This window comes from Siniperca chuatsi, linkage group LG17 (genome assembly GCF_020085105.1).
Source record: "Siniperca chuatsi isolate FFG_IHB_CAS linkage group LG17, ASM2008510v1, whole genome shotgun sequence".
Classification (NCBI taxonomy): Eukaryota; Metazoa; Chordata; class Actinopteri; order Centrarchiformes; family Sinipercidae; genus Siniperca; species Siniperca chuatsi.
This window is the reverse complement of record NC_058058.1, coordinates 25,049,659-25,076,909: the sequence shown is the minus strand read 5'-3', so window position 1 is coordinate 25,076,909 and position 27,251 is coordinate 25,049,659. Positions and strand designations below refer to the sequence as shown.

Below are 27,251 nucleotides of genomic sequence, written 5' to 3'. Positions count from 1 at the left end.
CCTACTTTTGTGAGCTAGCATATCGAGTTATTGCAGTGATTCTCTATTCTATTCACTATTACTGAGCGCCCATTTCCCATTTGTCCCTGTAGCAAGCTCTCATGATGACCATAGTGAACTTGGCCCAGAACTTTGTGGGCAGTAACAACGTGAACATCCTGCAGCCACTGGGTCAGTTTGGTACTCGCATCAATGGAGGCAAAGATGCTGCCAGCCCTCGTTATATCTTCACCATGCTCAGGTAAAGCAACTATGAACATAATAGTTGGATTATTTTGTTTATGCCAGTTGATGATACCAATATTCATGTTCTTTAAATTTGACTTCTTCTTTTTCTTTCTTTTTTTTATGACAAACCGTGGTATTTTTCACAGAATTAGTTTATTGTCTGAAACCTTTATACAAACTCTAAAGTCAAGATTAATTTGAATACGTATAACTCATAATAACTGACTTCCCACAGTCCTCTTGCCAAGCTGCTCTTCCCAGCGGTGGATTCCAACCTGCTCAAGTTCCTGTACGATGACAATCAGAAGGTGGAGCCTGAGTGGTATATTCCCATCATTCCAATGGTGCTAGTGAATGGTGCCGAGGGAATCGGGACAGGCTGGGCGTGTAAGATCCCCAACTATGATCCCCGAGAGATCGTCAACAACATCAACCGCATGCTCAACCACCAGGACCCCCTGCCAATGGTAAACACTAACAGTTGGACTCGGAGCATGAAAAAGAAAGCATTCGTCTGTGCCCGTTTGACTTCTGTTGTTCACACTTCAAGCCACTTGATTGATGAGTCCCTGTTTTCTGATTGACCGTGGGTAGTTTATGTGATATGATATCTTAACCCCGAAACAAAACAAAGGAAACTTTTTGGCAGCCCTGACCACATTTTTGTGGCTGACAAGCATGTTAGCAGTACACAGATCAGCTTGGCTTCCCCGATTGCTCGTGGACCTCCATGGCTCGTTGCTTGTAGTGTGGATGCAGGCTGCAGACAAAGTCTAGGTCATTAAAATTTGGTTTGTTTAGGTGAAAATTTGATCATTTTCTCAGTTATTTTCCCTCTGTAATTTTTGTCCCCAAACAGCTTCCCAGCTACAAAAACTTCAAAGGGTTGATCCATGAACTGGGTCAGAACCAGTACCTTGTCAGTGGAGAGGTGTCAGTCATAGACAGAAACACCATCGAGATCACAGAGCTTCCTGTTCGGACATGGACACAGGTACAATTCATCCTCTTTTCTTTAGGATATCTTATATTGGATTTTTGTCACCTAAGATAGAAGTTACCTGGTGTGCATATGAAGATCTGGAATATTTAATGATAGCAATAGGATACAACAAAAAACAATAAAAATAACATGTGTGGTAAATCTTGGTGCATATGCATTGTGAGATGTATTATTGTGAATAACTGTGTCTTCCCTCTTGTGTGCAGGCCTATAAGGAGTCTGTGCTGGAGCCCATGCTGCAGGGCAGTGACAAAACACCAGCTCTCATCAATGATTATAAGGAATACCACACAGATACCACAGTCAAGTTTGTGGTTCGCATGTCTGAGGAGAAACTGGCCCAGGCCGAGGCAGCCGGCCTTCACAAAGTCTTCAAGCTCCAGTCCAGCCTTACCTGCAACTCCATGGTAATCTGCAATTGTCTTCTGTCTTGAAATATGGATGGCTTGGCCTCCCTGGTTTGTCCATTTTAAAATCATGCATTTACTACATTTTCTTTAAGTTGTCAATGGTGTGCAGTTAACTGATTTTTAAACCACTTAATCCTCAGGTGCTGTTTGACCACATGGGTTGTCTAAAGAGGTACGATTCAGTCCAAGACATTCTCAGGGAGTTCTTTGAGCTCCGCTTGCACTACTACAAATTGAGGAAGGACTGGTCATTGGGCAGCCTGGGAGCCGAGGCTGCCAAACTGTCCAACCAGGCTCGCTTTGTACTGGAGAAGATTGAAGGAAAAATTTCAATCGGTAAGAATGCTGAAAATCAGTGAAAAGTATCAGATTCTTATGTAACAATGAGTGGTTGAATATGTTTTCTTTTCCAACCCATATTTTTTTTATCCTAACAGAGAACAAATCCAAGCGTGAACTGATCCGCATGCTGGTCCAGAAAGGCTATGAGTCTGATCCAGTGGCTGCCTGGGTCAAGGCTCAGGAAAAGGTACTGTTACAATGGCTTGGACATACATCTACACATACAAATTCATACAGCAACAACATGACCAAAAGTAAAAATTCGTTAGGCCTATAATAAGTAGTATAAATTATTATGTATTTCAATAGAAACAAATGGCAAAAAGTTTATAGTAATCTTTGCTATAACTGAACAAACAAGAGCGAGCTGCTGTTGCACCACTCCTAGGACTGTACATTACAGCATGTCAGTAAATACACATTAATCATGGCAGAAGGTGTAGAAAGCAGCATGAGTTAGTGTCTGTTGTTTGATAAGATGTTTCTTGTTTTTCTCTGTCAGGCTCAGGAAGAAGATTACCGTGATGGAAACGAGAGCGACACCTCTGTGGACTCTGGCTCCTCATCAGGGCCAAACTTCAACTACATTCTCAACATGCCTCTGTGGTGCCTGACTAAAGAGAAGGTGGAGGAGCTGCTCAAACAGAGGGACCAAAAGGTATTATTATTCATTGTTCTATTTCTCATCATTCATTTTCATCTCAGTAGACACCCGTCATGCCTGTCAGGACTTTATGGTTATTGTAGCGATTGCATTTATCTCAGGGGTTAACCAAACACCCAACTCCAACAGTGCCTTGCTCAGTTGTGTAGTAGTAGTAGTAGTAGCGTATTAAGTTGTGCAGTTGACATGTGTTGATCAACAAAGTGAATGTGTGCTGATGTACAGAAAGGAGAGCTGAATGATCTCCAGAGGAAATATCCAGAGGATCTGTGGAAGGATGACTTGGCAGTGTTCATTGAGGAGCTGGATGTAAGTTTTGTGTTTTAGCCATTTATTGTTGTCTCAGCATGCAACAGCTTGCTCTGCTGTGAAAAGTGATAGTTGATAGTTTACTTCAGGGGTTGATGTGCTTTCAGTCACTTTGTTGTAAAGTTGTTAATAACTGATTTATGTCTGATATCAAAAACAAATTTCCACAGCACTAATTCCATCAAAACAACAGATTCATGTCATACTCACCACTCTCTAACAGAAATACTGTTTTCATTCACTCCATTGTTTCCAGTTGCTTCTACTTTGCTATATATATATATACTTTTTTTTTTTAAAGGAATAGCTCGACATTTTGGGAAATACGCTTATTCGCTTTCTGGCAAAGATCAACACCACTCTCATGAGCACTCTATCTGTTAAATATCAGGCATTGGTTAGCTTAGCTTAGCATAAGGACTGGAAGCAGGTGGAAACAGCTAGCCTGGCTCTGTCCAAAGGTAACAAAATCCACCTACAAGCACCTCTAAAGCTCTTAATAATAATTATAATAATTTTATTTATATATCACCTTTATATAGCATTAAAGGCCTGATCACCTTTAGTGATAAGTCGAGATTTTGGAACCATTAGTAGGGCGCTGCCAGAGGATCTCAAGCAGTGATCAGGCTCATACGGACTAAGTTACCAGATCCCAGATATAGGCAGGAGCCTGACCATTCAAAGCTTTAAAAATGAGCCGTAAAATCTTAAAATAAATTCTAAAACTCACTGGTAACCAGTGAAGTGCAGCAAGGGTCGATGTGATGTGGTTGTTTCTCTTAGAATGTGTTATAAGCCTGGCAGCAGAGTTTTGTTTAAGTTTTGGATGTTTCACGCTGATACCAGAAGAACGTGCGTTGCAATGATCTAGTCTGGAGGAGATAAAAGCATGGATGACCTTTTCTAGATCTGCAGATGAAAGGAATGACCTGATCTTTGTTAAATGTCTCACTTGGACAAAGCAGGACTGCACCACTTTAGTCACCTGAGCATCAAAAGACAACAAAAATACACCAAGGTTACGAGATTGTTCATACTGCTAGTGCTGGGGCCAGAAGGGGTAATTATAACTATTTCTGTTTTCGAGCCATTTAACTGCAGGACACTTTTGGACATCCAATTCTTAATTTCAGTGAGGATATGATGTCTACGCATGATTTGCCCCAGGAGTAGCATGTATATAGTAAATATGAGGGGACCCAGAATAGACCCCTGGGGGACCCCACAAAAGAGAGGAGGAGGCATCTCCAAGCATAACAGGGAAGGACCTGTTGGACAGAGAGGAGATGAACCAATCCAGAGCCACATCACTGATGCCAACATAGTGGTCCACTGCGTCAAAGGCCGAGCTGAAGCGGCAAGCATTAATTAACACGTTATCTCTCGTCTCTCGTCTGTTTACTCCGTACAAAAACTGAACAGTAACAATTTCTCACAAATATGGACAGAGCCTGGCTCGCTGTTTCCCCTTGTTTCCGGTGTTTGTGCTAAGTTAGCTAACTGGCGGCTGGTTGTAGCTTCATATTTAATGGACAGACATGAGACTGATATCAGTCATCTCCACCAGAAAGCAAATCAGCGTATTTCCCAAAATGTTGAACTATACCTTTAAGCTACTGTCAGTGAAACACAACACTTACTGCACTAATGACTTTTAACATTGAATGTCTTCAGGAAGTGTTGAGTGTCATTGACATAGCCTAACAGTGCTCGAAAATTATTGGAATAAATAAGTGAATGAAATTCCTGTTTAAAAAAAGAAACAGAGAGCAGTAGAGTTCGACGGGACTCTGTTGTACTGATGGAAATAATGTTGTGGAAATGTACATTATGCTGAATTAACCATGTGCAGGTAATTCCACCTTTCCTCAGTGTTTTTTACCTGGTCTTTATTAGCGACTGGCTTTTATTTGTTTGTGCTGGCCCATTATTTCAGTACTGGCTTCTATTTGTGAATTAACTGTATTTAGAAAGTTACGTAACTTTAGAATTGCTGTGTTTTGTCTGTCAGAAATTGGAGGCCCATGAGCGAGAGGAGCAGAGTTTAGGAAAGGCCATCAAACTGGTGAAGGGGAAGGTGGGCAAACCTAAAGTGAAGAAGTTGAACCTGGAGGAGACCATGCCCTCACCATTTGGTCGCAGAGTGGAGCCTCCAACTCAGCCAATCAAATCTGATGCAGCCAAGAAACTGACGAAAAAGAAGAAGGTACCAACTGCTGATGTAATACTGAAATGAGAAGAGTGATATCAGGAATCCAGCATTGTTACAGGTTGTGTTTTTCTCTCAGGGTGACGCAGATCCGGCAGTGAAGTTGGAGTTTGATGATGATGGTTTGGGCGGTGAGGGAGGAACAGGAGAAAACTCTGTGGCCAAACCAAAGGCTCCACGTGTCAAGAAAGAGAAGAAAGAGCCCGGTCAGTACTAAACTAAAAACTTAAACTATTCCATCTGTAGTGTGGGCTGATGAATAAAAGAACACCAGAATGTTTAACAAGTGCCGTTTACTTCAACAGGCTAAATGTAAAGTAAAACAATGGTTCTCGGTAGCATAGTTGCATAGTATCGTACATTCCGTAGTAGCTATCTTGACTCTCTAGCTCTCCATACACAGTGTCTCAACTAGTATCTGCTTTACGACAGTGTCGCTTAGTGGTACAAAGCAGCAGACATATAAATGATAGAACACAACACCATCAAACATGTTAAATTAATTTCCTTTAGTTTTTCACCTGAAGTTTCAATGATTTAGCAATTGTTGTTTCTGTCGAGGTGTAAAAGTACTGAATTAAAAAGGCCAAATGGAAAAATGGAAAATGTTCTTTAGTTGCACACTTTTTGAGATGGAACTTTTTGAAGATTGAGGTAGAGGGTTGTAAGAAATGATGGAATTGGACTTTCTGTATCAGTAGATAAATGATTTATCAGCACAGACAGACAGATATATGTCAACTACCACTATCCAGAGATAATAAAGCGTTCTTTCTCCTAGGTATACTGTGTTGGACTGGTTTAAAAGTAGCTATAACCCAGGTCCTCTTTGATACTTTGCAGTGTAGTGAGAAAACTGTAATCCATTATTGAACAACCAGGAGCGCCTCAGTCCTAAGTGAGAATACTGACAGTCAACAAGCAGTCTGGTAATCTTGCTTACTGTGTTGCAGGAGCTCCCAGAGTGAGAAAACCTCCAGGACCCAAAGGTGCCTCTGTTAAGAAGGTGAAGAAGAGAAACCCCTGGTCTGATGACGAGTCCAAGTCAGACAGTGACCTGGAGAACAGTCAACCCATCATCCCCAGAGAGAACAAGTCCCAGAGGGCATCAGGTAAAGTTGGGCCCTCAGCCAAATATCATTAAATTAAGTATGAATATTGACTGTCATCACTAGCACCACCATCAGGCCAGTTTATGTACAATAGTGTTAATTTTGGCAGCTACTTTTTAGTCTAAATCTTAAAGGGTAAATCTGGTGATATTCCTTTTATCAATAAAAATCATCGTATCATTGCATCGTATCGTAAGATAAGTCCATAACGTAATTATCGCGACAGGCCTATCCACAGCCTGATATATCTTATTCCTCTGTGCCATAGAGCTCCATTGTTGTCCAAAAACTATTAAAAACACATCAGTGAGCCGCACTGTTGCACTGGGTGACATGTTCCTCCATTATCATGAACACACACTGTAGTTTATTGTGACTCAGTCCCTCATACACCGTCATGCTGCCCCAAGTCCTCACTAGAGCAACAAATGTGGATTAATCCGCCGCTGAAAATAGTCTTCAACAAATGCACTATTTCCTCGTGCTTGTGAGCTGTTTTTTTAAAGATTTATTTCTTCATTTTTGAACTGATGAGCTTGCGGCTGAGACAGGGCAGGGAAGTCAGAAAGTATTAAGAGACAGACTAACACATTGTTGCTTTTGGTCTTTCCATGGGATTTATTGACAACAACAAAGATAGATTGCAGGTTGGTGTTGTACATATATTTCAACTGGGCTGCAGTAGGGAGCCACTTTGCTGCCACGGCTTCCAGCTACAACTGAGCGTGTTGCTTGCTGTGCGTCCTTATTTCATCTTGCAATGTTTTAAATAAGCATTTAAAAATGTATTTTTTTAGGATGGCATTTTTATAATGTACCAATGTTGTGTGTGCACGTGTATATGTGAAGTGAATGTGTATGAAGATATATATGCATATCCTTAATATCTTTATTATATTTGTTCTTTATCTATATTGTGCTGCTCTGTTTTAATAGTTATTTTATTGTTTTTACTTTTGCTTAGTTTTATTAAATTCCACAGTCCTCGCTGTGCCAAAATGCAGTCTAAAGTTCAACAGACTGATAAGACTAATCAAGTGGGTAACAGTGGGTTTACTGTTGAACTGCAGATTGCTGTGCCGTCACTTGAAGTGTCATCTGAAAGAGCACTCATCTGTCTTTATATCCAACTTCCAAAAAAGCATGTGGTGTGTCTGGCTAACTTAACCAACCCTGCTGTGCATGTTTTAGAACCAGGAAGTAGGCTCTTATAAGGACTGTCGAGAGCATCGTATCTGTGAAGTGATTGGCTGTTTGTGCGTTGTCAAGTAACGTACCCTATCAAAATTATATTGAAGTTTCTCATTTTCCTATCACGGCCTCTTGTTAATATTGATAAGTATATGTATAGTTTATATCACCCAGCCCTAGACAGGAGAAATTATTACAGTGACCAATAACTCTTTCAACCTACATATGGTATGTGTGTGTTGTATAAAGGCAGCCATTAAACAATACGAACTTCACCTTTAAAGGAGAGGGACTGGATATATTCACTGTACTATATCAGCAAGAGCAGAATTTTCAAAGAATTTGAATAAATAAAAGTAGTATTAATTTCACGTCAGCATCAGGTAGGTGGTTATAGAGTGACTGTTAGCATTTCATTTCAGTCAACTTCGAGTGGCCTGGGGCCAAAAATAACTTGTGAACTAGGTCTATGTTTCCTCAGTCTGATTAGCCTCCGTCGGCTTCAAGTGTCTGAGGGTGCAGTCTGATGCAACCCAGCCGCAACACGAATAATTATTGTACAAGGCACCAGAATCCACAGCTATGATAATGTTGTTTGACACAGACTGCGCTTGTCTTTCAGCTTCCAAGCCAAAATACACGTTTGACTTCTCCGAGGAGGAGGAGGAGGAGGCAGATGAAGAGGAGAACGGTGACGATGATGTGGCTTCTTCTCCAGTGAGGTCATTTAAAGATGACTTCACTTCCTCTAAGACCGAGGAGCGCTACAGCGACCATAATGATGACGACGATGACGACGACAACAAAGACTCCTACTCTCCCCCCAGACAAAAGCCCAAGTAAGATTTGAACCACAGCCAGGAGCTCATCTGAACATGTTGAAATGGAATGTTTGCAGGAGTGGTTGCAGTGTCGAACGGGACAGTGGCAGTTTGCAGCCGTACTTTTTGGACATCTTTATATTATAAAGAGTTCGGTCCAGACCTGCTCAATAGGAAAAGTGCAATGAGATAACTTCTGTTATGAATTGGCGCTATATAAATAAATTGAATTGAATTTAATCGAATTTATGTGCTCGAGGTCTAAAACGCTTACCATGTAATCACGTCAGAAACATTCAAATCTAACCAGGGACCTATGTTGCACGTCAGTCCTTCTCTCTCCACTCATTTCCTTTCATCTCTCTACTCTCTGCTATCTAATAAAGGCAAAAATATATAGAAAAGAAATGTTAAATGCGCTGTTTCTGCTTCTCTGAAGGTCTGCACCTGCAGCTATAAAGAAAGAGACAGCCAGCATCTTCTCATCCAAGTCAGCCTTCTCTGAAAAAAGCATCGACAGTGGTGAGTACAAGCCCAGCGTTAGTGTGCAGTCACTCCTATTTACAGATTTTTGCAATGTAAGGTTTTGCAACATGATTATTATTTCTATATGACGATAAAAGTTTGTCAACCATGACATATTTTTCTATACTGATTAGGACTGCAGCAAACAATTATTTCAGTATTGATTAATCAGTCAATTATTATCTACCAAATGAATCGTTTGGTCTGTAAAATGCCAGAAAATTGTGAAAAATGCCCGTCGCAATTTCACAAAATGTTGTCCAGCCTCCAGTCTAAAACCCAGTTTACTATTATAAGATAAAGAAAACGTGAAAATATTTCCATTTTATTATTATCATACAAGAGTATTTTGGCATTTTCTCTTAAAAACTATTCAAACAATGAATCGATTGTCAAAATCGTTGCCGATTAATTTTCTTTTATTGTCTAATCGATTAATTGAATCGTTGCTGCTCTAATACCGTTTATACCGTGGTATCTATTCCTTTAATACCTCTGGCTGCTTTAGGCCATTGTGGACAATATTGCGAATCAATGAGCAGAACTGATTTATGTCAGTATTGGATTTACAGGATTTTTGCATCAATGTGATGAAGCACCTTGATTATTCAGGTATTTAAATCATTGGATCAGCCAAAAACTGACATTCCCTTCTCTGGTTACTTTATCTGTAAAGGGTATCCAAAAGACATTAGACGGTTGTGAATCATCGTCTATGTATTTTTTTTCCTTGATTTACATGATCAAGCTGTCACAATAACTTAAATTCAAACAAATATACTTCCAAAAAAGGGGAAAAGTAAGAAAGAACAGATTTTACTTTCCACATCCTGTACCACGAGGCTAAAGATGTTTTGATAAAAGCAGTCAGGGGATAAAATGGTGGTATGACATATTTCTGACAACTTGTTACATGTTCTTGATTTGTAAGACAAAGAAGTCCTCATAAACACATTTTCAAATGATCTAGCCAGACTTTTTGCTCCATATACGCCTGTACGTTGTCTCCTAGGATATTCATTCAGTTATGTAACTGCAGGTTGACAGAGTTGCTGTCAGTGTGGTACAAACCCCTCTTCTAACTCTGGCTAACATCAGTGACATATTAGTTTACAGTGATGTATGCTGGCATACTGTATAGGCTTGGTAAGGTATTACAGTATACCAGGGTATTTAGAAACCGTCGAGCAGCAGCTCTCACTCGTTCTTGGGAGGCAGACCATTAAATTCGCTAAATAAAATGACAAAAATCGCCCAAAAAACAACCCATCGCTGATATATTCGTCCAATCGCCCAACCCTGGTGGCTGCGTAGCATCGTTTCCGACTTGTGTGATCCAAACATTTCCAATAACTCCAGAGCCTTGTAAAGTCCAAAAGTTAAAATTTATTGAAAAGAAATAGATGTAATCATTTCCAAAATTCACAATATTTATCTAATGAAATACTTATACATATTTGTATAAGGAGGCAGCACCTGTGTTAACAATCTAACAGACATTCAGTACAGCACTAAGTAGGCTAATTGCACATTAGACACAGCATTGTAGGCTAGACAGTGTCATACATGCTACAATGACGTCTGTCACCAGCAGCTCAGCATTTACATAGTCTTTTTGTTTTGTTTTTACACATATACCGCACACGCCGGTGAAGTGTAAGGTATGAAAAAACAGACACCGCCCAAGCCTAATACTGACTTCTGCCAACACTGGCTACTGGCTGCCTCCTTTTTTGCACTGAACACTGCAACCAATTGAGAAATTTCTGTTCTAGTTCTGTTAGATCCTGAAGTGTATTAAGTTCTCAGTGTTTCATTAAAGCAACAGCATCTGATTAGTTTGTTTGTGCAGAAGACACAATCGTAAGAAAATGAACTGTAGCATAGGAAAAAAAACAAGTATGTAAGTCGATTTTCTTCTTTCATCCCAATATTAAAGAAACACTTCCTGTTTACATTTAGTCTGCAGAGCATCGTGGGCCAGGAGGAAATGTGCAAATTTGAATTATATGCTTTACAAAACATTAAACCAGTCAGAAGTGTCTACATGCAGGAGTGATCTGTACAGAAAGTGCAGCAGGTGAACGTTGGCCTGTGTTTGTCTTGTAGATGGGTCCAAGTCTGACAGTGAAGATGACAACGGCCCGGTGTTCTCTACTTACTCCAGCAGCTCTGCATTTGACAAACTATCGCCAGCAAAGAAAGGTAATGTCTCACTCTGTTCACCTGCGGGAGCTCTAATGCAGCGTCATAGCTAACACCATAAAAGAAGAGAGGGGATGATTTTTAAGAGATTAGAATCAGAATCACAATCAGAAATCCTTTATTGATCCCCGAGGGGAAACTCTTTTGTTACAGCAGCTCACTGTCACGTCAGTGCACACAGGGATAGAAGTACTAAGCAAAAAAAAAATATAATACAGATACAATACAGGTCAGAAAATAAATTAAGTACCAGGTGGGTATAAGTATAAAATAAAATAAGTGTGAAGTACAAAGTGGGTTTACCGGTTGATGATAATAATATGGTATAAGGTAATAATAGTGCATGAACTGTCAAGTTAAGTGTAGCTTATTAAGGTTATGAACTTGTTCATGAATTCAGTGACAGTTGGAATGGAGCTCATGAAGTCTAATATGTATTTTATAAAGACAATGTGGATGTAACTCATCAAAGCATGATGTTATTACATAGTCCAAAGTGGAGGTTATAAAAGGCTTCCAACGTGACTGACTGTGTGTAAGCAGTATTTAATGGTCAGGTTTTTATGTGTGACCTGTAGCAGCTAAGAAGTCCTCTGAAGCAGCTCCCAAACCCAAGAAGCCACCAGCACCAAAAGCAAAGAAACCAGATAAATCCATCTGGGACTCTGACTCTGACACGGGGTCCAAGAAGCCAGCACCAGCCCTTAAAGGTACAGCACCCATTCTGCCTTTTCTTGCAAAAGATGAATAAATAAATAAAACTCACATTGCTGAGGGTGAATGTTTTGGTCACTTTTTGTTTGGGGGAACTTTTTGCAGGTAAAGGCAGGGGGAGGAAGAGGAAGGGCTCTGGCTCTGAAGATGATTACAGTCCCATGAAAAAAATGGCAAAACCTGCCGGCAGAGTGAGTATCTTCCTGTGTTTATTAGATGCAGTGTTGGTGTTTGACATGTCAAATATTTAAGCTGCTACTGTGAACATCAGTGACCAGCGCTTTGCATTGTGGGGCACAGTATGCAAGGCAGACTGGTCTGATGCACACTGGAGATTTTTTCCGAATCAGTACGACATCCGAGTATTTTTGGCATACTGGAGATTTTGCTTTTGTTTGCATGCTGCATACTACATGCTGCATTCTGGCCAAATCAGTACACACTGCTAGTATAGCAGGCGGTTTCAAATACAGCCAGTGACTTGCAGCTTTTCACAGTCTGGACCAACTCTGCTGTGAAGAGTAGAAGACGCCATAGTAACGTTACATAAACAGGGACTTTTTATTTATTTTCTTCTCTAGCAAACACAATTCTTTTTACACACTATTATTCTGCAACCTGAGCGTATCTACACACTTTATGGCTGACAAAAGTAACGTAGCTACCCCTCAGTGGCGACCAGCAGAAACACTGAAAACTCGAATATGATGACATGGTCATCTGCTACATCGCACATTAGTTGATATTCAAGTATATCGAATATATTCGTTATATCGCCCAGCCCTACTTGACAACACATACTGTATGTCTTTGGCAGCCAGATAGAAATTTCAAAAGTCATCTACTTTATCAGCCGAAATAAAGAACTAAAGAAATGGAGGAAGTGGAAAAGTGCGTGGAAAGTCCCAATACAGTTTATTTTTATCATTATTAAAAACTAGTATATGTTTTTTAAATCTATTATTCTAGAATCTTTTATTAAGAACCAATATTTTCCAATATTGTTGAGAAATAACTCAGACATCAGAAACAACAATTAGCATTATATAATGGCTAAACTATTGCCTTTTAAAAAGGGCTCCCATCGAAGTATATTTTCCATTAGTTTGTGAAAGTATTGAAAGAGCCGAATGAAGGCCATTTTACCTCCGGAGAGCTGAGAAGAACTATTCAAGCCACAACTGCGGCTAAACCGAGGGTGAAGGAGCGGTACAACACATGCTGGGACAAGACCTAGAGTGACCACGGTGCCTGAAGGACAGCATGTCAAACTAATGTTTTTTAGACGGAGTGGTATCTCACTTTGAGAAATATTTGAAAATATTTTCTACATAACGCTTTCTGTAATTTCATGAAACAAATCAAAGTTCTCTGAGGTAAATTCTTGTCTGAACACAAGCAGCCATAGAATGACTTTGCTTGATAAAATAGTTTAAACTAAAATTAGATTTTAAATCAGCAACTGTCTGATCCAATAATGAATAAACAAGATTACAAATCTGATCAAATACTCAGTGGCAGCTTTCCATACTTGACGGCTTTTGATACTCGGTTCTTCACACAAATTTTGGCCAGCACCAGAAAAGCAGTGGTGGAATGTAATTATGTACATTTACTTGAGTATTTCTATTTTATCCTTCTTCATACTTCTACTCCAATACAATTCAGAAGGAAATATTTTATGAATCACTACTACAATTTTTTGTAACTCTTTTTACTCTTTAGATTAAGATTTTCCATAAAAAACACATGATCAGCTTATAAAATATGATACACAGTTATAGATGAAACCCAACACTATAAAGTACTTAAAATTAGCTCCACCTCAACTACAACAGTAAAATGCTGCTTACACATTAATGCACCAGTAATAACAACCTAATAATGTAATACATAACAGTCATGTGGGCCATTTTTCTGCGTTATGAATACTTTTATGTTTGATACTTAAAGTGCATTTCGCTGATAATACGTTTACTTGTGGCATTTTCAATGCAGTACTTGATTGTAAATGAGTATCTTTATATTGCAGTATTGGTGTTTTTACTTAAATAAAGAATCTGAATACTTACTCTACCGCTGCAAAAATGTAGGTTCAATACACAGCCATAGGTTTCTTAGATAACAACCTATTGTTTTAGTTTCAATGCAGTAATAACCTAAATGGTAACTATAATAAAGTGTTTTATTGTGTTCCTGTGCAGAAGCCTCAGAAATCTCCATCTGATGACGAAGATGATGACAGCAACAGCATGAGTGCAATGAACACTCTGTCCCGTGACCGACCAGGCCGGTCCAAGAAGGAGGTGAAGTACTTTGCCGATTCAGACAACGAGGAAGACGACGACGACGACGATATGTTCGATTAAAGAAACCTTTGGTCACTTTCAACCACACTCTGCTTGTATGGAAGTTTCCTCCTTCTGTGTTCCCACAGACTTTTGTACATTTCCTGTCTCATTTTATTTTCATTAATGGTGATGTTCAATGATTTTTAATGTGTAGGTGTTTTACACTTTTTATTATACATAATACAGGTTTCTTTTTTTATGCTCATTGAAATGTTCTGTATTTGTCTGAAGCGGCTTTTAGAAATTTAGAATGCTGTGCTTTAGCACATTTTAATTGTTAAAATACTATGTAACTTTTTGAACATGAAGTTGAAAGTAAACAATGAAATGTCCATGGTTTTGCTTGCCTGATTCTTTCATTACTGAGCAATATTACATATAGAAGAAGTCATGTAATGATATAACATGATACATACATATCTGTTACAGTGAGGTGATACGTATAGTTCGAGGTCCCATGAAATGGAATCATTATGTTCCTTATTATGATGTATTTCCTGCAGACGTCGGTGAGGCGTCAATCTCAGTGTAAACCAATGGTATGTAAAAAAGATTTGACTTCTTTGGTTGCACTTTTCAGTTACAGACGGTAACTGGTAACCCGAGGAGTAGAGCGAGGGGAGATTGTCCACTAGTTAATCGATCGCAGATGGCGCTGTTAATATTCCTGTCTATGTGTGGAAAACACTACTTGATTTTTTCTAACCAAACCACTTCCACCACTGAAGTAGCTCCCCCTTTTGGAACCAACCCCTCCACCGTGGAGCCGGTAGCAATGTTACTTTCGCTTTCAGCGATGCTTGTTGTTGCTGTGCATAACAGTACGTCATTACATCAACAAGTCGGAATGTTGCCATTATCACGATATGAATTTTTTTTATCATATTAAAAATTACACCGGTATTATCGTTAACGATATGATATGGCACACCCCTAGAGGACATGCCTGGCTCTGGAACTGGTAATTGAAACAGGACGTTGCGCCTCAATCAGACCCAGTCAATTCGAGAGGCTCTGAATGGCTGCCAATATCTTCTGCTGGGTGTACCCCTGCTCACGTCTGTGCCTCCTAGAGTGTGCTCTGGAACCATGTCTGCCATCACTTGACAGGGTAGGCGGAGACTGAGCAGCTGAGCCCTGTGCACCAATTTGCTAGAGGGAGAACCGCAGCAGCACTGCATGGATTCTCTATGTCCTCCATCAAATGTGCCACTACCAGACAAGGGGGGCATTCCCAATGGCTGTCGCGGGGGTCCATGATAACCTGACAAAAGAGGCAAAACTGGGAGGCCATCTTCCCACCAGCTACGAATAGCCAACAGGAATGAGATCAGCTGTCTATCCAATGTGCTTGTCAGGATAGGTAGTGACTAACACTCACCGAGTCAGTTACATGTCTTTGTTGATATAAGATCTCGAGGGTAGGTAGAAGGATGGCATTCAAGATGAGGTCGAAATAGATCTAAACATCACTTCCCCATTGGTTTTTCCAAAATAAAGGATCTTCTGAACAAGCATGGCTTTCCTGAATAAAACAAAAATCAGCACCTTTTCCTTGGCAGTAAAGAAATAAAGCCTCTCTTTTTAGCAGATCCCTAATATCCTGCCTGATATCACCAAATGGTGTATAACACGGCAATGTCTTCAGTCATTTTGCATGTCACGATGCATTTTTTGCTTTTCGCATGTAATTACACACCATTTAATCTGCACTGACTTATATTGTGCAGAGACGGCGTGTCATTTACATGTAAATGTCATAGAGAAAAAAATGTCAGGTGACGTAGTATAGAGATCAACAAAGTCTAAGTAGGGAGGCGGTCTAAACGCCTAAACCTAATCAAATTGAGACCGTTTCACAACGTTAACCACGTGTTTATCATTGTTACCATGATGATGAAGGTCACCTGACTATGACGATGAAGATCACCTGACTATGTGTTGCTGCTGTGTGTGTGTGTGTTAAATGACACGCGAAAGCTTAAAATGCTAAAAAGGGTAGGTTCAACCGCCTTACTAACTGCTTGTGTGGGATTAGAGTGTTGCTTTTTCGTAGCTTCTCCTTTGTGTGTTGTGTTTGGGCAAGATTCGCATTCGCCCCCAATTTTAGCTTTGCAGAAATAAGAGTGATTCTCTCTGACTGTTCTGTTTTATTTGTAAGCTCGATTCCCGTTTCCTTTTCCATTTTCTGAAGTTCAACTGCAGCCGGCATGATTATACTTCTGAGGCAGTTGCTAGTTAGCTAATAACTAAATGTTGCTAGCTAACATGACTGATGCCAGCCTTTTTTTTCCAAAGTTTTCTTGACAGGGAATTGAGCACAGAAAGAAATTTGACTTGTTTTGTTGAAGAGCAGGAAGAAAGAGAACATACAATTGAACACTGCAAATTCCACATTGCGATTTAAAATAATGGTAATGGTAGTGGTAATAATATTAATAAAATAATAATAGTAATAATAATAATAATAGGAATAATAACGATAATAATAGTAATAAGACTAATAATAATAATTGTAGTAGCGGTTGTCGAGCAGGATGTGCCTTGCAATCACAGATCCAGACTCTACAGCTCCGGAGGCAGAAGTACCTGCTGAAAGCGACAGAAGGAGAGAGGAGAGAGAGACAAGAAAGCACAAAACTCCAGGAGAGAAAAGATGTAGAGTTAGTAACATGCATTAATGGGATTAGAATGTGTACAGATGGAGAGGAAGAGAGAGGTGCATCATGGGAAGTCTCCCGGCAGTCTAGGCCTATAGCAGAATAACTGAGTGATGGTTCAGGACTCACCTGAGCTGGCCCTAACTATAAGCTTTGTCAAAGAGGAAAGTCTTAAGCCTACTCTTAACCCTAACTAGGATCTGATTCCACAGGAGAGGAGCTTGATGGCTGAAGGCTCTGGCTCCCATTCTAATTTTGGAGACTCTATGAACCACAAGTAACATCGTTGCAGGTCATACAGGTTTTTATGTCCTTAAGGCATGCTTGAAGTTTAGCTAACTGATTAGTTTCATCTGGCTTGATCGATAGATATAATTGGGTATCATCTGCATAACAATGAAAGTTTCCTAAAAATATTGCCCAAGGGAAGCATATATGAAGCATATATAAGGTGAATAGAATTTGTCCAAGCACAGAACCTTGTGGAACTCTGTGATTAACTTTGGCGTGCATGGAGGATTCATCTTAACAATGTACAAACTGAGATTGATCTGATAAATCGGATTTAAACCAGCTTTACACTGAAAACAGCTGCCTGCTGCAGTTGAAAACAAGGTTGATGAGAGTGGTGAGAGTGACCCTAAACAGTAAAGCTGCTGGCTGTAAAACCAAAACAATGAGCCACTATCAGAGCTTTAAAGTTTTTCATCAGATTTCAACTTAAAGCGCTCTATCTGAATGCAATTTAAAACAAATGAGTTGGTAGTCCTACTAATTACTACGCTGAACAGTACACACACACTGGATGTCATCAAGATTCATATCACTCTCTAACAAGGTTACCTGGGTTTAGATGTTACATTATGGATGCACGCACGAGTATTTTAAAATAAATATATTTTATTACTTTGCCAGGACAGTTCATGGTAAAGTTAAACAGTATATGAACATAAAAAGCATATGTTAATGTACAAACAAAGACAATATTCAAAATGGAGAGCTGAAACAGATTGAAGCTCAAACCTCAGAGCAGCTCCTGAGGTCGACTTCACCCTATGGGCCGGCAACAGGGTTTGATGGGATAAATCCACAACGACCCCTGCCCCTTCCACCCCCATGGCCAGTAAGATGTGACCGTCATGTCTCATATTAACACGACTATACAACACTGCATATGATTGGTGGTGAGGTACTCTGATACCGATGGAAAAAAGGCGACTGTGGACAGTTTGTGATGTCTACCAAGAACACCTCCATGGACAACAACAGAGTTACTGTTAATGATTGATATTGAGGTTCACAGTCATGTTTTCTGGCTCCTAGGTAAGGTGTTTTATCTAGGGTTAGACCGATATGGGGGGCTGATATTGAGTTTTTATACCTGTAATGCTGTTTTAATTTGTTGGGCAGTTTAATTAGTTGCATTCATGTCATTCAGATGATTCAGATTTGTTAAGACTGTAATTATGAGTGGAAAAAAACGTCATGTCAGCCTGCTGCTTGAAATTTGAGTCAGATATTGGTCATTTCTGACACCTGGAGAAAAGAATTACATAAGCAATTGGCAGCAAAATGGCTGCAAAGCCACCATCGCTTATGGTTACATCAAAATAAAATCCATTATTGAATCTAATTCAGTTGATTCAGCTAATTAAAAATAGCTACACATGTTTGTTTCATGTGTCAACGAGCCACTAAAAATATGCAACATAATAAAAATAGCTCATTAGGCTTATATGGTGTGACTACAAGGCTAGCAAAGGGGTAACCATCTTGGAATAATGCGTGAATACTCCAAAGTCAGAATAACATGCCATCAATGCAGTATTACAGTCTTTCAGTTTTTCATTTCTGGTGTCTAAGTGTAAATACTTAGAGAGTATTTAGACACTAAATACTACCCTTCCTGTAATATTCCAGGGATTTAACAAGTATTTGTAAATTTGAGGCATTCAATTCAAATTTTCAAATTTAAAAAGAGAATTCACCCAAAACTCTTAAAAATGCCAGATTTGAATTCAACTTTGATTTTTGGATACATTTATTGTTTTATTTCTGTAGATAATTGGCCAAATGTAACCACACTTTAAAGCTGCAATAACTGATTGTTTAGCCACTTGGGGGCAGCAGAACAAGCTGTGAACACAACAGTACAGTGGATTTATCAGAGCTTTTACACTGTAAACAGCTGCTCGCAGCAGTTGGAAACTAGCTTGATGAGAGCGTTTAGTTAAGTTGCGGGCTATAAAACAAAAACAAAGCACTACAAGTAGCTAAAACACTCTGTAGGACTGCAGAGTTGGGTGATTTTTCTCCGTGGGTTTGTCAGTAGGAGTGACACTTTTCACATTTTACATAGTAATTAGATCCATTGTTAATATAAAAATATTGATTAGTGCAGCTTTAAGAAATTCCCAGTGGAGGGTGGTTGTCTGGGTGTTGTTGAAAGGCATTCTGGGAAACCTAATAGACTAGGCAGGTTGAGGGACATGGGCTACACTTAAAAAAACACCCCAGGCTATCAAACTGTTCTGAAGATCAGTTTTTCCTTGGACTGATTATTGGCACATAATATAATATATAAAAATGTCTATCAATTTTCAAAACCCCATATCGGTCGAACCCTGGTTCATTAGTTGACCTGTTAACCAAATAGCTGTCGATTGATTGGGTTTGATTGATTGACGACAGCTGATTGGCTTCCTGGCTGAGGAGGGGGGAAGCAGCTCTGTTGTTTGACATGGAACAAGAACAGAACATATTGACAATGTTGGGCGCTGAGGTGACTTGGGTGTTCATTTCTCCCCTCATGGGCTTCTCGTTCTCATTGTCCCAAATCATACGTGTGTGTGTGTGTGTGTGTGTGTGTGTGTGTGTGTGTGTGTGTGTGTGTGTGCGTGTGTGTGTTGTGTACGGCCTGGATGCCCAAATCAGCCCACCAAGTTCCAGTTCCTCCTCCCTTTTTTTTTTTTTTTTTTAAACTTGGATGCGAGTTGTTGATGTTCCCAAGGACAAATAACAGAGCGTCTTTTCCACAGAGCTGCCAATTGGAATGCAAAGCACACACCATTTATATAACATCTCTGCAGTGAGCTAGATAGTAGAGTATTACAGTTACGTCGGTACAACATTCAACAGAAATGAACAAGAGTAATTCAGCATTGTGAAGTTGTTTCCTAGAGGAACAGATAACAGTCCCTGCTGCAGTCAGGTGCCTGAGGGCTGGCCTGACGCTTCAGGGTTAGATGTGGACATTCTTCGGCTGTGAAGGTTTTCCAGCTTCAAAAACAAGAAAAAGAAAAACACCAAGATGCCTCCCTTCATCTCTCACCAGGAGAGCAAGACAGAGAGAACCAAGGGAGAGCATTTCCTATGTTACATTGAGATAGAAGTCTGTATTCCTTAACACTGCATATCATTCTTCTGACAGACTCCATGACATTATTCACATTCAAACACGTTAAAACGAAAAACTGAAACACCTCTGCTTTCCCTTATGATATGTATTTCTGAGCAGGGATGGAATGCAAATGGGTTTTTATTATGTGCTGCTGAGACCCAGAACCCTTCACTGCCCTAAAGGGTTGTCTTACTTTCCTATTTCGGATCAAATGCAAGAAGCTGCAGGACTCATCTAGTCACTGCAACAGTTTCATGTACAGTTTATATCTCTGCAAACATTGTGAGGTGTTTAGGACAACATGTATGGGAAGATATTTGTGCCAAAAAACAGGTGCCATATTAAGTTTGATTTTGCATCAGGTTTTCACATTTGTATTTAAGGAACTAAGTGTCATCAAACTTAATAATTTTATAAATTAGTTTCCAGGGTCAAGAAGAACTGTAAAGCTTAACCTTTAAGCCAGCTTGGACAAGAAGTCCCAAAAGTGCTCACAATCATCGAAGGTTTAAACATCACTGTCTCAAATCACTAATTCCCTACAACCCTATAAAACAGACACTCAATGGTTTGCTCTATAGTAAGCAGTAAATTGAGATATTGAACATTGAACTATATAGCGCATATATTACCCACAAAGATTTCGGACACTCACGTAAAAGGGCGCACGTAAATGTAGTGCAATAGGGAGTAATTCCGGATAGTCCATCTGATGACGTGGGATGCGGCTGAAAGCTCCAGAACAAGTGAGTAAGTTGACCTTGAGTTAATATTGTTTTGACAATTTAATAAATTCTGATAACCCAACTTCTCAGCTACTGTTTCCAAGGTTAAGCCATGAACGCATTTTTGAACTAGGGATATTTTTTAACTTTGGAAACGGGAAAACAGTTAGACAGGCTCTCTCCAGTCTTTATGCTAAGCTAAGTCCTGGCTCCAGCAAATAAGTGCATTTCCCAAAATGTCTAACTATTTTTTCTTAGCCAACATGGATGACAAGTCCTACAACTGCTCAGAATCTTGGAAAATTTGAACATCTATAGTTCCATGACAACTAAGCAAACTTTATCTGCTGATGAAGATCATGTGATAGGGTCAAAAGCTCCAGAACAAGTGGACCTTGAGATTGTTTTGTCGACTGCTGTTTCCAAGGTTAGGAAAGAACTGTCAAACCTGACACAAAGAAGGCCGTAGAAGTATTTCACATTCAATTAAATTTTAAAGAACTCAGATTTGTAAAATTCAACTTAAAATGCAACAGCACACACTCAGCTAATTCACCCATCTGAAAATGACAACATGGCAACATGTCCTATCACTCTCATGTCATTTCATATCATCAATTCATTCCATGTGGTTCATCTAAACTTGTTTACACTGTAGCACCACACTTTGAACTTAGATTTAATTCAGTTTGGTTTCAAACCTGTATATACAAAGTCAATGCAAATAAATTCAAAACTTGATATACAGCTTGAAATGACGAAACACAAATTCAGATTAACCAAATTCAGTACCTGATGGCACAAATATCTGCTTATAAACCTTCACTAGTTTAAACCAAGGCTGAGACATCTGTAGTGCTCCAGACCTACAGTACTTCCTGCATCATTTCCGAAATGAAGAAACACATCTTTTCACAAAGCAGTGTGAAAGCATTTCCAAAGCCGTTTAATATCACTATTCTCTGTGATGTATAACGTTTGTGCTTAACTTCTTTAAAGCTGAACTTTGTCCTCCTCATTTGGTTGCAGAGGTTCTACTGCCTTCATATTGTTCAGTTTCAGTATTACAGCTACATTTCAATGGTTCAACATTTTTAAGTGCTACAGTTAGTTTGTCCTGTGCTGTAAATGAACGACCACTTGATATATTGGAGCCGTTATTCAGCCAGCAGGGACAGCAGGGTAGTGAGGGATCTGGGTCCTATAGGAGGATATAATGGAGTTTGTTTCTTATTGTTCAGTATCATGTGTGACCTCAGCTGTGGAGAAAAGCAGTTTTCTAGGATCATCTTTTAATTTCAGCAGGACCACCTCATCTGATCTAAGACACGCTGCCTACTTCTATGCCAATGAAATTAAGAGCTCAGTCGGATCTACTGTCCAATGAGAAGCTTTACTCGTCTGCACTTCTCAGGGGGTTGAAAGGTCATGTGGAATCTCATTCTGCATCATTAAATGTAGCTTACACTGTCAAGTCTGAAGAGCAAGGCGAACGTTCGGAGAGGATTTGTGGATCCCATCCCACCGTGTGCTTTCTACATTAGTGTACAATCGTCATCAGTGTGTTTTAAGGATTGCATTGCCCCCGTGTTTCACCGGTTCAAACAAGACACTTCTGAAAAGGAAAGGAGAAAAGCGGGTTGAGGAGCTCTGCTCATAAGGCCATAACAGAGCCCATGTGCATTTGTAGAGCCCGGTTGGTTGTACATGCTATTAGTGGTAGATACACACTCATTAGGCTGACATTCAGGCAGTTTTTGAAAAGTCAAAGCTACCTTAGGCTGTGATCAGACTGAAAGCTCAAACCCAAAACCTAGCACTGCTAGTTAACATAGAAAGCAAAAATTTAAAGGGTACAAGGAGTGTTAGATGCGACCTAAAGCAACAAAAGCGCTACAGAAAAATTACGGTTTATTACAATTTGGGTCTTTTTTTTTGTAGTTTTGGCCATGATTTCTGTAGGTTATGATAACATCGTACTCACCAAAGTAATAGCTGTGCGCTTGGACCATGGTGACATCACTAAAAATAGGTGCAATGGGGCAAGAACCACAATCAGTCAGACAATCAGACAGGTTGTAAACAAGCCAACAGTTTTGCCAGATTAGCTACTGCTTTATTTGAAAGCAAAACCAAAGTTAGTGCACCTGTTACATGACAAATAGTTCCTTATTACACAAGCAAAACTTTGAGCGGGCATAACTATGTTACGTACGATAGGTCCAAGTTGAACCAGGAAGTTTGTCTGTTCTGTTTGGGTAATAATTTTACCGTTTTCTTTTTCTTTCCAAAATAAATTTGGCTAACGTGGGGTTTGTTTAAAACGAATTGTCTGACTGCTCATGTTTGTTGCCCTGTTGGACCTATTTTTAGCACTGTCGCCACTTTACGAGATCTCATTAATTACTTCGGTGAGTACAATGTTATTATAACACGAAATTATAACACAAAAATGAAACCCAAGTTGTAATAAACTGTAGTTTTCTTTTAATGTCATAACTTAGAGGATGATTCTGGTTTATTAGAACTTGGGTATAGTTTATAACACTACTCACCAACTTAATTGCTTAATGAGATCTGGGAACACGGCAACATTGCTAAAAAGAAGTCAAACGGTCAGACAGGTTAGGCAAACTATTTGAAGACAAATCAAAGATGAATGCTAAAATTATGACCCAAACTGTCCGTGGTAAACATTCATCACCAGACGACTTTCTGGTTTTACTTTGACCTGCCATACTTTCCGTAGTTGTGCATGTGAACAGTTTTCCTGTGCAATTAGCAACATTTCGGGCGTGTTCACTTTCTGTTTTTACTCCCAGGGTTTTTGATAATCTGGCTAAACTGTTGGCTTCTTTACAACCTGTCTGATTCCCCATCAGGCTTGGTTGAAGCTATGTTGTTGTGTTCCCAGACCTTAGCACAGTTACTGTGGTAAGATTAGCATAACTAATGACCAAAACTACAAAAAAAGAAAATACCAAAGTTGTAACAAAACTGGATTTTAAACCTGAGCGAGGTTATGTAACTTTTGAAAGCAGAATTAGCACATTCATTCTCTTACGAATGAAAAGCTAATCTCATAAGCAATAAAACACCCTTGCTAAGTTCACTGCTCAGGGGTTTTACTGCTACAGCCTTGTGCTGGTATGACCGGAAGCTTATGCTGTCTTATGCTAGCTAATGTAAGCTAACGTAAGATTGTTGTGTGTAACTGAAATTGAGTCAGTTCAATGACTTTGTGACTTTCTTCTCTTTGTTCTACTGTTAGACTATGTTTTAGCATTTACCACTATCCCTACTTGCCTCTTGGGCCACTGTTCAGCAAAAGTTACATAGACTCAATTTACACCAGGCAGTGCTGGCTCCGTTTGCTAACAGGAGGGCAACATGCCAGTCTGGAAAGAGAGAACGTGGATACATGATGTCCGTTTCAAGGATTTATTTTCATCGGCTCTCGGTTTCATTGTTGTTGCGCCAACATTTATATTCCCTTGTGTCTCTAAAAAATTGGTTTCCCTCTCGTACTGGTAATTTTTCCACTGAACAACAAAATCATGTGGGTGGAAATTAGATAAATAAATAGCAAGTAGACTAATGTGAAGCCAGACACCTTCCTCATAGACAGTTGCGGTTTGCGACCAGTAAAAATAAGCGTGATGCCTCGGGGAAACTGATTTTTTAGGGGAAATAAATTGTGGCACAACATTGGCTTTTAAACTTGTTAAACTTCTTAACTGACCAGATGATGATAATAAAGTGCAACACAGTTTAAGATGAATCATGGTCCAGTTAAAGTAGAAGGGAACAGGGAAATGGATACAAAAAGTATCCTATGTGATCACAGCCTGCTGCAGAAATATCTCTGGCATCTATCAGCAACCTAATTTTCACAATTTGTTTTGACAGTGAGGTAAACTGATTCACTGAGGAGATACAGCCACCAAATGAGTTGATTTCATAGACTGGCTCATTCTAAATCTAATCTCGCACGTCGAGTCTCTGCAGTTCCTGTTGAGACTAAGAGTTAAACAGACGTGGTCAATCTGATGAGTGTGTATCAAAGGCTTCTGCTGTTGTGCTTCCCTCCTTTGAGGAAACAGTTGAACTGTCTCCATACTGACTGTCAGTATGGAGAGAAGCTTTGCATTCTGGCGGTGTGGATGTACACTCATTCATGTAGAGACATGAACCAATAAGTGTTATAAAAGACAAAAACAGTTTTAAATAGTGGAACAAATAGAAAATATTAGACTTCCATAATAACTATATGCAATAACATTCTAAATAACTTTTTGAAGGACTTGCAGGTAGTCCAGTTTTAAACCTTGATGTATCGCCTCAGATAATATTTAAGACAATGAAAAAAGCACCACAAAATTCATCATTGAGATCTAACCATACAATGATATGTACAATGTACATATGCCAACAATACGAGAGATGAAAAGAGATGAGGACAGAGAAAGAGAGGGAGAGAGAGAGAGAAAGAGAGCGAGAGAGAGGAGTAAAACCACTTATCAAACTCCCGTCATGCAGATAAGAATTTACACAGGAGACCTGAGGAGTATCATCTCTGGCGGTTTGCGAGTGCCACGCCCTCCCTGTCACAGTCCCTGTCCCAGAGACACCACGCCAAATAAGAGCTCAATTCAGAATTATACACAAAGCACTGATCCTTTGAGGCCTCCGTGTTGACGTTTTCTTTTTAAGGAAGGAATTTTAGAGGAATGGGGGCGAAAAATAGGACGAGGAAATAAAGATAACGTAATACCAAGCAAAGGAGTGGGTAGAGGGGTCAAAGGGGGTCGGCACCTTGTCCGGCTGTTCCTTTTTTGTGCAAAGGAATGTCAGAGAGAGTTTCGAAACGCACCCTAGGGCTTGGCACCCTAAGGCTCGTCACTGGGTGGTGTGGCTGTAGCCCCCTCGGTGTCCAAGGACTCTGGCGACTCAACAGCAGCGGCGTCCTCGTTGGGGCTGCCCTTATTGCTGGGGCTCGCCCCCGCCTCAGCTGAAGTGCTGCTGTTGCTGCTGCTACTGCTGCTCTGGCCATCTTGGCCCTCCGAGTTCTCCAGCATCTCCTGGATGAGTGGCGGCATGGAACCCGGTATCTCCATCTTCAGAGAGATGACCCGCTCTGCTCCTGCAAGACCATGATGTGGGCAAAAAAATTAGGATTAAAATTGGAGTGTGAAAGTTCATTCTTGACATTAGAGATAGTAGTTTGATTTTTTTTTTTAACTCAAGGCCCCCTTACTATCTTTTTTCTGAGCTTTCAACCACATCTCATGGTCTTCATCATAATGGATGACAGGTCAACATTACATGTGGCAATACTTTACAATCTCCCCCATATACAACCACTCACTCAAAATTTCCCTTGATAACTGAGCCATCTCCATGACTACTGAGCAAACTCCACTAACGTCTCCATGAGACGAGGTTGACTGATAAAGAAAAATCTAGGAAGTGGACATTTTTTAGCTTTTTAAGGCAAAATGAGGCAGGTTTTATTGCTGGTTTTACATACTTCCGAGTAAAATCAACATGATTTCTCTGGTCAGACATCTTGTGTAAAATAATCATAAAAAAAACTTTCAGATGCAGGAACCTGCTTTTATTGTGCACTGTACAGTAAAAGTAACGTTAAGCTGCTTTAGAGGACACCAGATAAAGAAGAGAAAAAATAAATAAATAAATAAAACCAGAGTTAAACCCAGAATAAATTATAAAACCATATGCTGGTAATGCTACCTGTTCAACCAAATAAAAAAAAATCAAATCAAGTTTATTGTCACATACACAATCATACACAGTACAACGCATAGTGAAATTCATTCTCTGCATTTAACCCATCCTTAGTATCAGGAGCAGTGGGCAGCCACTGTGCAGCGCCCGGGGGCCGACTCCAGATCAAAGCCAGTGCAGGGCACTGACAGGAAACCTATGCAACATTACAAAGAGGCAAGTTTAAAAGATGGGATTTAAAGAAAGATACAAAGAGGATAAAGTATAAGGTAAAGTATAATATGTCTACAATAACTTCTTCAGGCAGGTCATTCCAAAGTCAAGGGGCCCAGGTCTGCAGAGGGGCAGGAGGGCCTTTGAGGATCTCAAAGTACACTCAGGCTCATACGGGGTTAAAGGCTCAGTACTATGAGCCAGTCCAGAATGTGCATTAAAAGTTAGCAACAGAAAGTTCAAATCAATAGGGTTTTCCAGTCACCCAGTTTAGAAGAAGAAGAAGTTAAACGCGAGGTAATGTGCTCACTCTGTATGTTCCTTATAAGGAGTCCGGCTCTGAACTAAATGCAATCTAGATATGTTAATGTTGACTTCATGCTGTGTCAGAGGAACTCCACAACCAACTGCAAACGCT

General features: G+C 39.8%; 2 protein-coding genes across 9 annotated transcripts in view; one reads left to right on the top strand and one right to left on the bottom strand.

Moving 5' to 3' along the window:
- top2b (DNA topoisomerase II beta) overlaps nt 1-14,419 on the top strand; it is a 34,580-nt gene extending 20,161 nt beyond the window's left edge. For 2 of the 3 annotated variants that reach the window (XM_044171213.1, XM_044171215.1), the window contains 17 exons: nt 93-241; nt 464-695; nt 1,088-1,222; nt 1,438-1,638; nt 1,782-1,977; nt 2,079-2,170; nt 2,486-2,641; nt 2,873-2,956; nt 4,971-5,165; nt 5,248-5,374; nt 6,122-6,280; nt 8,094-8,310; nt 8,732-8,814; nt 10,927-11,022; nt 11,601-11,732; nt 11,842-11,927; nt 13,941-14,419. In XM_044171213.1, coding sequence (XP_044027148.1) covers nt 93-241; nt 464-695; nt 1,088-1,222; nt 1,438-1,638; nt 1,782-1,977; nt 2,079-2,170; nt 2,486-2,641; nt 2,873-2,956; nt 4,971-5,165; nt 5,248-5,374; nt 6,122-6,280; nt 8,094-8,310; nt 8,732-8,814; nt 10,927-11,022; nt 11,601-11,732; nt 11,842-11,927; nt 13,941-14,105 — 2,505 coding nt within the window. In that variant the 3' untranslated portion in view covers nt 14,106-14,419. The remainder of the gene's footprint in view (nt 1-92; nt 242-463; nt 696-1,087; nt 1,223-1,437; nt 1,639-1,781; nt 1,978-2,078; nt 2,171-2,485; nt 2,642-2,872; nt 2,957-4,970; nt 5,166-5,247; nt 5,375-6,121; nt 6,281-8,093; nt 8,311-8,731; nt 8,815-10,926; nt 11,023-11,600; nt 11,733-11,841; nt 11,928-13,940) is intronic. The other variant, XM_044171214.1, reaches the window with a different exon arrangement.
- Nucleotides 14,420-17,627: 3,208 nt separating this feature from the next.
- Nucleotides 17,628-27,251, bottom strand: part of LOC122864108 (retinoic acid receptor beta-like) — a 202,477-nt gene continuing 192,853 nt past the window's right edge. For 5 of the 6 annotated variants that reach the window (XM_044171207.1, XM_044171206.1, XM_044171208.1 and 2 more), the window contains one exon: nt 17,628-26,015. In XM_044171207.1, the coding sequence (XP_044027142.1) occupies nt 25,762-26,015 (254 nt within the window). In that variant the 3' untranslated portion in view covers nt 17,628-25,761. The remainder of the gene's footprint in view (nt 26,016-27,251) is intronic. The other variant, XM_044171209.1, reaches the window with a different exon arrangement.